The 14,693-nt window shown below is 34.3% G+C and overlaps 1 protein-coding gene across 2 annotated transcripts in view; it reads left to right on the top strand.

The window, feature by feature from the left end:
- The window catches only part of FAM185A (family with sequence similarity 185 member A), a 105,784-nt gene that overhangs the window by 59,888 nt on the left and 31,203 nt on the right, over nucleotides 1-14,693 (top strand). For both annotated transcript variants that reach the window (XM_051962026.1, XM_051962027.1), the window contains 2 exons: nucleotides 8,482-8,577; nucleotides 11,889-12,023. In XM_051962026.1, coding sequence (XP_051817986.1) covers nucleotides 8,482-8,577; nucleotides 11,889-12,023 — 231 coding nt within the window. The remainder of the gene's footprint in view (nucleotides 1-8,481; nucleotides 8,578-11,888; nucleotides 12,024-14,693) is intronic.

The raw sequence follows: 14,693 nt of genomic DNA, 5'->3' as shown, positions 1-14,693 counted from the left end.
GGTCTCACTGATTCAGCAAAGCTGATGTACCTCCCCTTTGAGAGACAGGTGGTTTTCAGTTGGTGAGGATGGCTGACTATTCCGCAGAATTTGCTTGTGATTAGTGAATTGTAATCTTAATGCTCAGTTTCAAGCCCATGGAGCTGCTGAGGTTTCCAGAAATCACAATTAATGTTAGAATTCAAGAGCAAGAATACAAAGAACAACAGGGGTTATAGGAACCAAAGAGAAATAGCCAAAAAAGAAGTATTTCCTGATAGTGATGGTTATAAAACTTTGGAATGAACTCCCAAGAAAAGTTACAGAACAGTTTCCTCTGGAGAGCTCTAAAAATAATATGACGTCTCATTGGGTGTGGTCCCTTTGTGGTATAAGGGAAATGGCCTAAATATCCTTACTAACATTCTCTTTAAATTGTAATGACTATGAATGAGTGAATATTATTAGGTTATATCTTCCTAATTCATATGTAATCAGTTTAGCATCTGTAGTCACTACTCTTTCATGTAAATGCAGCTGGTGCTAACATCTGTATACAATCTCCCCTCACCTCCTACCCTAATTTCTCTTTGATCTCTATAATGTGCTTTCCAGTACAGCTGTCTTCTCAGTGTTTGAAATAGCCAAATTCTGGCCAGATTCAACTTAACATTTATTTAATGAATATCTTCTCCATGTAAGGCACTGTACCTTACTGTACTGTACTCAGCTGGGATTTAAGGGGGAATTAGACATAATTTTTCCCTTGTAAAAAGTTTGTAATTTAGTAAATTATCTGTGAAGTTAGTCAATAAGCAACAAACATTTAAGCTCTTACTATGTTCCAGGAACTATGCTAGTCAACAGACATACAAAGCAAAACAAAACCTCCATTCTAATGAGACAGTATAACTGGATAATAAATTAATCTCTGGAGGAAGGCACTTTCAGCAGAGCACAAAGGCCTCTTGCAGAAAATGGGATTTGATCTAATTATTGAAGAAAGCCAAGAATATCCAGAGATAGAAGAGGGAGAGTATTCCTGGCCTAGGGAATAGGCAGTACAAAGACACAAAGGTGGAAGATTGTGTGAGAACAGACCATTGTAGTTGGAATGTAGTAGCTGCTTAATAAATGCTTATAGATTTGATGTAAGAGCTTTAAATGCCAAACATAGGTACAAATATTTGCTCTTGGAGGTGATAAGTAGTCACTAGAGTTTAGGGTAAGGGAATGAAAAGGGTAGATCTCTGCTTTAGGAAAAAAATCACTTTGTCAGTTGAATGAAGTATATAGTGTATGTAAAGACTTGAGGCAGGGAGACCAATGAGAAGACTATTGTAATAGTCCAGACAAGAGGTAATGAGAGCCAGATAGCAGCTATGTAAATGGAAAGAAGGGGACATATAAATGTTGTAAACATAGAAGTAACATTTGCTAATAAATCTGATATATGGGGTGAATGAGAACAAGGCATTTAGCATGGCACCTACAGTGCCTATGGCAGTAATGGAGAAGTTTTAAAGAGGGTAGGGTAGGTTTGGAGGGAAAGGAGAAAAGAGTTCTGGACATTTGAAATTAAAGTACCTACAGGATACCACCTCCACAATGCACGGAAGTCAGGTATACATTGGGAATCACAATACCGATTCAAGAGTTGGATCTTTCAAGAACCATCTATTCAAATACATACATACAGAAAAAAATCCCCACTATACTATTCTTGACTAGTGATTGTCCAACTTCTGCCTGAGACTTTTATAGAGAGGAGAATATGTCACTTCTCTAGGAATCCTGATCTACTTTGGGATGACTCTTAATTGTCAGGAAGACATTTAAATTTACCTCTTTGCATCTTCTGCTAATTTCTCCCAGGTCTATTGTTTGGAGTCAAACAAAACAAGTCTTATGCCTGCAGCAATATATGTACTATCATTTTAAACATACTTTCATATTTGTCATGTTGTGAAAGAAAAATCCGAACAAAAGAGGGAAAAAACATGTGAAAGAAAAAGCAAACCAACCAAAAAAAAAAAAAATGGTGAAAATAATATGTTTCAATCCTTATTTAGATTCCATAGTTCTCTTTCTGGATATGGATGGCATTTTCTATCCAACGTCTCTTGGAATTGTCTTGGATCACCATATTGCTGAAAAGAGCTAAATTTATCATATTTGGTCATCACACAATCTTGCTGTTACTATGTAATGATGTTCTTCTCTTGGTTCTAATCATTTCATTCAGCATCAGTTTATTTAAGTCTTCCCAGGCTTTTCTGAAATCAGCCTCATTTCTTATAGAACAATAATATTCTATTACATTCATGTACCACAATTTATTCAGCCATTTCCCAATCTATGAGCATCTACTCAATTTCTAATTTGTCACCACAAAAAGAACTACTATAAACATTTTTGCTCATGTGGGTCTTTTTCCTTCCATGACTTCCTTGGATACAGATCCAGTAGTGACACTGCTAGGTTAAAGGGTATGCACAGTTTTATAGCCCTTTGACTCTAGTTCCATATTGCTATGCAGATGGTTGGATCATTTCACAACTCCACCAATAATGCATTAGTGTCCCAGTTTTCTCACATCCCCTCCAATATTTATCATCTTTTTCTGTCATCCAGCCAATCTGATAGCTGTGCAGTGGTGTTGGAATCTTTACAAAGTGTAAAGTCATTAGAGTTGATAGAGACAATAATTATCTAATTTAGCATGGTTCAGTATGATTGATCTGATCTTACAAAGAGATGTTATGGGCCAGAAGAAACAAGGTGCTAAGTGGAGCTGATAGAAACAATGCTTGCTTTAGAGAGCTCATATAAGCAAGAAGCTCTTAGGGCCAGAGAGCACTCTGGGAGGAAACCCATAATCCCACTCTCCGATCCCACAATCCCACTCTCAGAGAAAGAGCATAAATAGAGCTTTAGTGAGCCAGTCAAGGGAGTTCAGCTGAAATGATTGAGAGGGGAACGTCAGTTCAGTTCAGCAGAAGCCCACTCTCAGAGGTGCAGCCAGATTCATTCATCCCATCTCACACCACAGTAGTGGCTGGGCTCCTGCACTTCCCCCACTGAGACCACGGCTAGTCTGAAAGGCTCTCCAGAAAACTGCCCACCCCCAGGGAAAGAGACAAGACTCGGAAGGAGCATTCTGGGAGATTGAGAGCCAGAAGCCCTCTCTCGGAGGCAAGAGATATTCATATATTCCATCTTCCACCTTTGGGCTGGCTGGAGGCTGAAGGGAGCAGAGGCAAAGGACTAGCGGAAAGAACTCTTAGAACCAAGGAGAGAAAGAGACCTCCAAGAAAACTAACCAGGCAATATTAAAGGACACAATAAAAGATTTGAACTTTTGTCAGCTGGCTGCATTTGGGTGAATATTACTTTTAACTGAAACTAAGGCTGCCTCTAGAAAACCTCCCCAAGAAACCTGCTCCCAGAGAGAACCATTATATTTTAAAGAAGAAAAACACCATACAGTGGTATTTCAGAGTTCTTTTAATTTCCATTTCTCTAATCAGTAGTGAGTTATAACATTTTTTCATGACTATAAATGGCTTTAATCTCTTCACCTGAAAATTGACTAGTTCATATCATTTGATCATTTATCAAATGAGGAATGACTTGTATTCTTATAAATTTGATTCAGTTCTCTATGTATTGTAGAAATGAGGCATTTATCAGAAATATTGTAAAAAATGTTTTTCAGTTTTCTGCTTCCCTGTTACTTTTGGCTGCATTAGTTTTGTTTGTGCAAAATTTTAATGTCATCAAAATTATCCATTTTGCATTTCATAATAATAATAATTCTTGTATAGTCATAAATTCCTCCCTTCTCCAAAGATCTGATAGATAAACTATCCCTTGCTCTTGTAATTTACTTAGAGTATCATCCTTTGTCTAAATCATGACCTATTTCAACCTTATCTTGGTATAGACTGTGGATGTTAGTCTATATTTCTGCCATACTATTGCAGTATCCCTTCTTAGTGTAACCCGAGATGATGTTAGCTTTTTAATCATGACAGCTTAACAGACTTTTTGTCTAAGCATTTGTTGTCTCTCCATATCCCTCTTATCTTAAAATTAGGAAGGTTTTTTTTGTATCCAAATATGAGTTTCTGTTGAATTTCATCTTGTTAGATTGAATCCAGTTCTCTAGTCCATCAAGGTTTTTTTTTTTTTTTTAAACTTTTTAAATCTTCTGTTGTTGCTCACAACTTTGTCATCTGAAAATGTAATATGCCTTTATTCAGATCGTTGATAAAAATAGTGTCACAGGGCCAAACCTAGGTCCCTGGAATACTCCACTAGAAACATCCTGCCATGTTGGCAATGAACATTTATAAAATCTAACTATTTAACCAGTTTTGAATTCAACTATGTTTTTATGTAATCCATATCTGTGAGATGATTAGAACAAAATAGGATGATAAATGATGAGAAAAGAATCTCTAAGATGTTGAAAAAATATTTTATAAAAAAAATTTGTTGTAATATAAACAAACTATATCACAGCATTCTATTTATCTGCTACTTGAATAATTTTTCAAAAAATTACTTATCAAGGAAATAAGTTTAAGCTGGTGTGACCTATTCATGATAAAATAATTTTGCCTCTTTGTAATCCCAACTTTCCTTGCTTGTTATTTGCCAACTATTTTATTTTAATTTAATCTGTTTTCTTTTTTTTTTTAACAGTATTTTATTTTTCCAAATATATGTAAGAATAGTTTTCAGCATTCATTTTTGTAAAACTTTGTGTTCCAAATTTTTTTCCCTCTCTTCCTTACTTCTTTCCTCCCTAAGATATCAAGCAATCTGATACAGGTTAAATATGTGCAATTCTTTTAAATATATTTACATATCTGTCATGTGCAAGAAAAATCAGATCAAAAGGAAAGAAATCTTGAGAATGGGAAAAAAAAAGCAAACAACAATAAAAAGGTGAAAACAATGTGCTTCAATCCACATTCAGTCTCCATATTTCTCTTTCTGGACGCAAATGACATTTTCCATTCTAAGTCATTGGAATTGCTTTGACTCACAGCATTGTTGAAAAGAACCAAGTCCTATCACCAGCTATTTCTTTAAAAATATATATTCTTGGCTATTTCTAGGAACAAAAATAAATCTCATTGTCTTATGACTTATATACTCTCCTTTCTTTTTCTGAAACATTTGACTTTTTCCGATCTAAAACTTTTCCTCTTTTCTATGATTTTTCAGTCACTGATAGTGGCTTAACAATCAAATCAGAATCCAGTGGTGTTTATATAGGCTAGGTGACTTAAATGCATCAAAAAACAACTTCTTAAAATTGTATTTATTTACCATACCATTTCCTTACTTACATTGTGTACCATTTGTGCTAAGCCATCTGCACAGAGATGATAATTGAATTGGAGCTATACAGTCAGCAGGTGACAGACAGTGTAGAAGAATAAGAGAAGATGACCCAGTCCATAGCCTTGAGGGCATACTTTGGTTAGTGGGTGTGTCATAGATGAAGAACCAAGAAAGGCATTGAAAAGAAACAGCCAAATAGGAGAACTATGAGAGAAGTATTGTAAAAATCCAGTAAAGGGAGTGTCCAGAAGGAGAGCACAAGAAGATATTTTAGATTACAAAGGTCAAGAAGTATGAAAATGAAGAAATTAGATTTGGCAAATCCAACATTATAACTTTGGAGAGAACAGTTGAATGTAATTGGAATTCCCATTGCAAATGTTTAGAAGAGGATCTCAAAGGAAAGAATATAGAGATATCTAATGTTAGATATCAAGAGTAGGTCAATGCCAGGAGGTTAGAACATATGTTCTATGTTTAAATAGACACAAAAACAGTTCTATTACAGAATTTATTATTTAGAATTGCCTCATCTTACTTGGTCCCCAGGGAAGAGAGGATCAGCAGACAGTTCTGACAGCTATTTATCACTAATGTGTTTACTCTGCATTTGCTGCTTTCCTGTGGTAGAAGGCAAGTTCTTGGCAGAGAACTGGAGTTGTCATTCATCTGTCGTTTTCAGAGAGGACCAGTGACATCATGGGTGATGTCGTGACTTATATGTGAATTGGATTTAAGATGAAGCAGAGTCACACAAAGTCCTTCGGGCGAAAGACTATTGCTCCTCCTACATGCATTATTACTCTAGTATAGTAACTTGAATTTGTAGCCCATTCCTCTCCTAGATCTTCATCTTCATCTTTATTTTTCTCTCTGCTATTAACCAAGTTTATGTTCCCAGTGTTATATCATTGTTATATTTCTAAATTCATCTTTGTGGTTTTTAGCTAGATACTCTATATTTTCCCCACTCATAATTTTGTTGTATCTGTCAGACATATAAAGTTGTTGCCAATATTGGAATGACAAAAAGTTCTCTGTGGGATCCTGCTTGTAACAACCACTGTCTGGACAAAGGATTCCTGTTCATTTTGTGTTAATCACCTTCTAATGCATATTTCCTCTGTAGCCTGCTTTTGAGACCCATGGAATTTTTCTGTATTTTGTGAGCCAGTGTTTATGGTGAGAATATTTCTAGACCAGAACCATTTCTTCTTTCTTAGCTAATTCAATGTCGCATCATAAAATGAAATTTTTACTTTGATTCTTGAGAAATTGTTTGTAGTTGGAATCAGCTGTATGAAAAAAAAATACACTTTTGCTAGATGTCCTTGGTTGTATATTTTTTTCTGCATAAGTAAATATGACAGTCTCTGAGGGGCCTTTATTACAACACAACTATTCAGATAGTAAAATCTAGTGTTTATTACTTAAGGAGAAAAAAAGAAATGAAAAGTGAGACCAACATCTTGTTTTTCCTTTTCTCTCAGAATAAGTGAAAAATTACACTTCTTTAAGCTTGCTGACTGAAATCATAAGCATGCTTGGCTGTTCACTATTACATTTTAACTGACCCAGCTTTTTCAGGAATAGTAGAGAAATTTCTAAAAACTAGTTAGGTATCTTGTGACATGTGGCATCATCTCCTGTCTCTAAAAGCTTAACCTTTCAAAATTAGTTCTGAATCATAGCATAGAAGCAACAAATAAGTTTATTCACATAAAGGGCATATTTCCAGTCTGCATTGGTTATAGTGAATACAAAATATCCTAGTGATAAAATGTGCAAATTTTCCAACTGTATAGGAAATAAGTTGTCATTTTTGTTCCTTCTAGAGGGAGTCTAGTCTGTCACTTTAGATTATTTGAGAAGTTATAATTATAGCTTTGCTGTGGAATAGAAATCTTCTGAATTTGTGACAATATTTAATATATTTCCTTAGTTTTTTACATAGACTCCTTCTCCATCACATTTTGAGAATATCCAGGAAAATGTTTAGATGCCTTTCTCTCCAAAGGGTTAAATAAGGGCAATTGTTTCTTGCCATTGGTTATACAGAAGGAAATTATATTAGTACATACTCTTTTTTTCATGTTTTTGTCCTACTTATATGTCCCTTGAACTAAAGCTGTAAGGCTATTCTGTGGAGATATTCAACTAGCAAACTAGGTTTTTGTAGCTACTAATTTTCTTCCTGCACCAAAACTATGAAAATTCTCTATCCTAAATTTGAACATTATCTTTAATTGCTTTTGCAATTGTTTTATCTTTTTTGGGTCTCATTTCCTCTTCTACCTCTCCATTGGTAGGAAAGCATTCTCATACTTTTTAGGAGCTATAAAAATTATTGAAGGTAAAGGTTTTAGATTTAGATTCCAGATTCTAAAGCTTGGGCTTGATCAATAAATTCCATTGGCTTCACGTTACTTCTAGGGTCAAAAACAAAATTATCTGGCATTTGAAATCCTTTATAACCTAGTCACTCTCTTTCCCAAAACTTTCCAGTCTTACCTGGTATACTGTCTTATGTATGCTTCAATCCCCTGGGCCTACTTGCATTTCCTTCGACAAGACCATTCAGGGCATTTTCACTGGACTTTCCCTTAGTTGGAATGCTCTCCTTCTTCATCCCTGCCTCCTGGCTTCTCTGGCTTCCTTCAAGTCCTAGCTTAAATCCTACTTTTTATAAGAAGCCTTTTCTCACCCCATCTGTTGATTATTTCCTATTAACCCTGTATATGACTTTTTTTGTACATAGTTGCTTGTTATCTCTCCCATTAGATTGGGATGGACTATCTTTGGCCTTCAGTGCTTCCCAGAGTTTCTGGCACATAGTAGGTACTGATTAGCCAATTACTTCAAAACTTAGTGGGAGTATTATCCAAGTAAATATGGTGACTGAGTCATCTTGATGTATACTAGTTTTCTAGGAATCTAATAAAAGTAATTATGATGAAAAAGTTTAAATTTTAAAAGGTAAGGAAATAATGGTCAGTGTCTTCTAGAATGAGCCTAAAAATGTAACTTCTTTTTCTGTTCCTAAAGTGTCTTTCACTTCAGATTTAAAATTCTTCTTATACTAACAAAAATGATATATCACTAGTACATCACTTCATTCTTGTAATCTTTTTTTTTTTTTTCCAGATTCATTAAACGGTTACCTAAAAGCTTCAACACATCAGGGTGCTGTAGATGTTTATGTCAGCCAAATGGGGAATGTGGACTTAAAATCCCATAAAGGTTAGCAAATTGAAATGTTTTCTTGTGACATAAAGTGTAGGGGTGTGTGTGTGTGTGTGTGTGTGTGTGTGTGTGTGTGTGTGTGTATACACAACATTCTAGGTATCATCAAGTATTTAGATTTGGGGACTATTTCATGTCCCAGTTTGCTACCACAAATAAAAATGTTTCAGATGTCTTGCTTCAGTAGATAATCATCCTTGTCGATATTTTTTTTCCATTTTTGAACTTTCCCAGTGTATAGCATGCAGGACTTTGAAGGATAACAAAATATACCCAACATATTTTTTAGAATTTACATTAGAGACCAAATATTTTGGGAAATACATTACTCTAGCTTATGATTCATGAAGTATTAATTGTCATGAGAACTTTTTGGTGATCTCCTGGTTGGTCTTTTGAAATAGCATTTATAGAATATTCTAAAATTTAATTTCTAAGAAAAATAAGCCAATGTAATCTCATCAAAAGTGTCATTGTTTTCATGAATTCAGTTGAGTTCTACTTCCCTCCCTCCCCCCCCTTTATAGTACATCAGTGGGGTGACATAATTGTTCTATAGGAGTCCTTTGAAGTTGAAGTGTAGCCCTTATTGTCTAATGAAAACAAGGCTTTATTACTAGATATAGTAATAGTAGAATATAGTAGATACCAATATAGAGGCAGAATCTCATTTCTCCTTGCTTAACAGAATTAAAGTAACAATAATGGTTCATATTTATAGTGTACATTGTGGTTGATATTTCTCTTAGTCCTGTGAATTAGGTGATGTAAGTATTAGCATCTCAGTTTCATAAATGAGGGAATGATGAAGACATCTCCATGGTCACACTTCAGAGAAGGGTCAGAACTTAAAACCAGATTTGCTACTTCTAACTACAAAGTATCTTCCTCATATCACCTCTCATTTTTAATAGAAGGAGAAGTAAGAATGACTAAAGCGCTCCTCATAATAGACTGGCTTTCCTGTTCTGTTAGAATGAAGAGAAAAAAAAAAAACAAAACTGTTGATCATGCCCTAGATCAGACTTTTGACTAGGACCTTGATTTGATCATTATTTGGTTTTGTTCCATTTATCTCCCTGCTGACATAACCTAGTAGGATTGCAATCCTGCCTTTTCTCCTACTGTGATGTGTAGAAGCACAAAGATAAATGAGATCAAAATTTTCAGTCTTCATTTCTGTTAACTACTTCCACATGGAAGTATTATCTATGATAGGAAAAGCAGAAAATGATAAAGAAATTTGCAGTGTAATGATGACTAAAGATGTCTAGAATCTTTTTGAATTCTGTCATGGCCTTATTCAAGGTGCAATACCAGTTACTTTAATCTCTATTTGGAAAAATGAGGTGAAAATTATGTGTTCCATCTTACTTTGTAAAAAGTCACATTTTGAATTCCCTCTCTATTTGAATTCAATACTGAAAAGTTGACAATTAATAATTATAAACAAGATTTTAATGTATAAAGGATATGACAATAATGGCCACTCCAAGCCTTTTAGTCCTTGCTAAAGGAGAATGGTTATTGACCAACATTGAGCCACTTAAGGATGCAGGCATATTTAGAGATGGAAGTTCTGTGTGTTTTATTTTGCTTTTGGATTTTTATTTTTGGGGAAAAAAATTGTAGAAAACAAAGTATTTCAATTTTCTTAAATTTTTTGTTTTAAACATGGGCCTAAATCTCCCTTAGGTAGCAAGAATCTTGTTCTGTTCAGTATTCACATTTAAGTTTTGTCTATTATTTTATTATAACTTTTTTTGCAAATGGTGTGGATTATATACTTCTGTTTTTATATACACGAATGAGTTCATTCATCTTATCTAAGCTTTAAATGGACCCAACATCATTACTTCCTGGTTCTGAAAGGAAAAAAGGAATGAAAATAACTTTCCAAGTATATTTCTGTGTTCAGTTATTTTCAGTTGTCAATCATTTGCAGACCTCACTCTCAGGACAGGAATAAAGAATATTTTTAGTTTTCTCTTAACCAGATGTGGAATTACTTAAGTGTAACTAACACTAATATTAACCAGGCTATGTGGAAAATGTGCAATTAGAATGTTTTTCAAAAAAAAAAATTAATTGAAAACTTAATCTTCAAAATAAACTCTTTATATCATCCTGACCATCTTGGTTCATGAAGATGTGATCAATTTCTGTTATAAGAATGTCTTATATGTGTTGATTGCTATATGATAAGAAAATAAGAAAGCTACTAAAATAGAAGAAACTAATGAGTTTATGGTATAGCTTGTGTTAAAAACATTTTGAAAAGTCTTCCATAACCAACTAAAGAATTGTTCTGATTTCTTCCAGCAGGACTGTGAATGTTTATATGGTTATACAGAAAACAAGGTTTCATCCTTTGCTTCAGCTACTTAAAAAATTGAATGAAGTCTCAACAAAAGAATAATAATCTCTTGCTATTCAAACAAGAAACCTTTTACATAAAACTATTCTAAAGTATCTTATTATATCATCAGATTTTTTCTTGAGATTTCTTTAGATTAAAAAAATCTTGATTAAGAGGAAAATTTTTCTCTTAATAACATCTTTGAAACTGTGTGATAAAATATGATTTTTTCTGGTTCTAAAGCCACATGGCCCAAGTTCAAATTACACATATGATACTTTTCTGTCTGTGTGGGTATGGAAAAATTCACTTCACCTGTCTGGGCCTCAGTTTCTTATTTTGTTAAATAAGGTTGAACTGGAAAGCCTCTTAGGTCCCTCACTCTAGGTCTAGAATCCTAGAAACATAATTTCAACTGTGTATATGAAATCGGTATAATGGAAAACTTAGCCACATTTGGAATCCTTCAAAGCCATGAGTCCTATAGTATATGGGTTCATGGAACCAGCCTCAGGGTTGTGCAGACTACAGAATTTTCCCCAACAGATGATTCATAAAACACAATTGACATCAGTGAGGAAATAATAGCTGCCCTTGACGGCAAGCTGCAAATGAAGTAAATTGCTGACTGTGCATCTTCTCCTGGGACTGTGAGCTGGCTAGTGCTGTTTACAGAAGAAATAGTAGCTCATAATGACCTCATGACTCATTTGCCTGAAGTGAATGTGGATACCATGTGCTCATGGGATTGCCTTGATTATTTTCTATCCAGCTGAGGACAAGGAAAACAGAATACAGTGGAAATGTGTAGGGGAAAGGTATAGAGGGGGAAAATGCTGTAGGAGTGGAAGCATTCCATTGTTAAATGAACAGAACAGAGAAAAGGCTGTGGTCTGGACATTCTATTTTTTAACTGCAATGGATAACCTAGTATTTTAATTCATTCCAGGTTCTATTACAATCAAAGTCCCATCCTCTCTCAAAGCTCATTTGCAGTTGTCAGGGAACAAAGTTGATGTGAATCCAGAAATCACTTTACAAGAAATTTCAGAAGTTCCAAAAGACAATGGTATAATAATCAATGGTAAGAAAGTTACATTTTTTGTTTCCTAATGAATTGTCATTGTCCGTGCTGAAATACGATTATCATACATTTGACTACAGTTTTATGGCTTTTAATTTCCTCCTACGTGACATCCTAGTTTCTAGTGCTTGGCTTCTCCTAATGCTGCATTTAATGTGACCCAAGTACTTTATTTGGGGGATTTTTAAGCAACCCATAAAAAACTTATTATGTAGCAAGGGTTTTTTTTTTATTACATTGACAAAATTAATTTCTGGCCTAGAAGAGACTGAAAAAAGGAGTTAAGTATATATGCTCAAAACTCAAAAGTGGTCTATTGTATAGAATAGTTTCTTGGTTGTACCATTGTATCACTGCTGTTGTAAGTTGTATCCTAAAAATTCATTTGCACAGAAATAAGCAGTTCATACTCTTGGCCCCTTTGGCTGATAATATTTTCTTTTAACCTCAAACGGAACATCACTGGCATAAAATAAAGTACACACACACACAATCTTCTTACCCATGAGATACCCAAATAGAAATATGGAACTATTTTCTAAAGACGATCAAGTTTAGGCTTTAACTATTCTTCTAATGTATCAAAATGTATCAAAAAGACAGAAAATGTATCAAAAGACATAGAAAAAATATTTTGTCTATTTTTGGAGAGCAAGAAAGTTTGAATTTGATTTTTTTTTCAACATACAAACTCCCTCCTCTCATGTTCACTGACAATTTATCTGTTATTTATATCATTAAAGTACTTAACTCATGATCACACAAGCAGTATATGTCATAGGCAGAATATGAATTCAAGGCTTCTTGATTCATTCAAGTATGTAGTACATTGCCTCTGTATAATAACATAGTTATTAACTAATTAAAATGATCCAAATAAAATCTCAGTAGGCAGACTCTCTTGGTTTGGTTAGAAATTCAGGAACACTGAATCCAACAGCAAATATTTATAATCCAGTATATTGGTTTTGAAAAAGAAGAAATTGTAAAGCTGATATATTTACTTCTTATAACAAATATGCATAGTTTGGCAAAACTTAAAAACATGTTACACACTTCCTGTCAGAGGTATGAATTTAGGGCTTAGAATGAGAAATTTTTAAAATGTGTCTCAATCTGAACCCAGAATCCATTCCTCTGAAAGGAGATATGTAGCATGTTTTTTATTCTTTGCTCTTCTAATTTATGACTTTTGGGTGTAAATCACATGCTCATTTTGATCTTATCTTGGTATCTGGTGTGAGATATTGCCTATTCATTTTGATCCTGTATGAGCTATATGATGTTCAATACCTAGTTTCTTCCAAATTGCTTTCAATTAATTGCCCCATCAGAGTCAATTTATATCCACACATTCTTTCTATGTATACTCCTTTTAACTGTCCTAATGGTGATAAAGTTAACAGTTATAAATGTCATCTTCCCATGTAGGGATGTAAACTTTATGGAATCTCTTTTGTTTTCTCTTTCCCTTTTTTATGTTTCTCTTGAGTCCTATATTTGAAAATCAGATTTTATCTTCAATTCTGCTCTTAGCAAGAATGCTTTAAAGTTTCCTGTTTCATTGAATGTTCACCTTTTCCCCTTCCATCAGAGATTTATTTTCTAAAATTCTGTTCCATTTCTTTTTGATTTGTCTAGATCTAAAAAGATTGCCTCTATTATTATAGTTTTATCGTTTGTTGCTCTCTGTAACTTCTCAACATTTTCTTCAATTATTTAGCTGTGCCATTTGATTTGTACATGTTCAGTGTTGATCTTGATTTATTGTCTCTCCCTTCAGTATTTTCGTTGCATCTTTCAGCAATTTGTAGTTTATGTTTATTGCTTTAAATTAGATCTATTATTGCTGTTGCTTTGTCTGATACCATGATTTCTGCCCTTGCTTTTTTTTTTTTTTAATGTCAGTTGAAGCATAATAAAATTTTCTTCAGACCTTTATTTTAAATTAGTATGAATCTTTATTTTCAACTGTGTATCTTATAATAACATATTTTTAGATTCTACTTTCTAATAATTCTTCTGTCCTTTTCTGTTTTTTTGAGTGCATCTAATTAACATTTCCCTCTATTCTGTTCTCCTGTCTTTCCTTCTCTCTTTGCTTTTTTTTTTTTTTTTTTTTTAAGGGGTTGGGAAACAAAACAACGTGTCAGCACCATTGCTGATGCAATCATCTTCTGTTCTGCCTTCTCTCTTGACAACCTACTCTGTGATTAGTTTTGTTTTATTTCAGACAGAGTCTTCTTCAGCTTTATCTACCCTTTTCTCTCTTACATGCTGTGTCTGGGGCTTCAGAGAGGCCTGGTGCCTCTGGTGGAGTGCTTAGAGCTTGGCCAGATGTGGAAGATACCGAAGTTACCCATTACATCCCAGGCTCTTGTCAATGTGTGGGATGTTGTCCTGCCACTGGTCTTTGGTGACTCAGGAAGAGCAAGCAAGGCTGCGGGATTTGTGCAGCTCTGCTTCACTTAAATCCAATTCACGTGCGAGTCAAGACTTCACCTTGTGATGTCATTGGTCCTCTAAAACAAAGAACAAATGATAATTTCTTATCCAACTCAGTGTATTTTTCTTTTTTTCATTCTCTTAGTGAAAGTCAGCTTCATGTGTCTACAGCTTTCCAGCCCTTCTTCCTTTTTATGGCCTTCTATCTTGTACATCCCAATTCTG

Source organism: Antechinus flavipes, chromosome 5 (assembly GCF_016432865.1).
Source record: "Antechinus flavipes isolate AdamAnt ecotype Samford, QLD, Australia chromosome 5, AdamAnt_v2, whole genome shotgun sequence".
Taxonomy (NCBI): Eukaryota; Metazoa; Chordata; class Mammalia; order Dasyuromorphia; family Dasyuridae; genus Antechinus; species Antechinus flavipes.
Note: the sequence above shows the minus strand (reverse complement) of the source record. Positions and strands in the feature narration are given on the sequence as shown.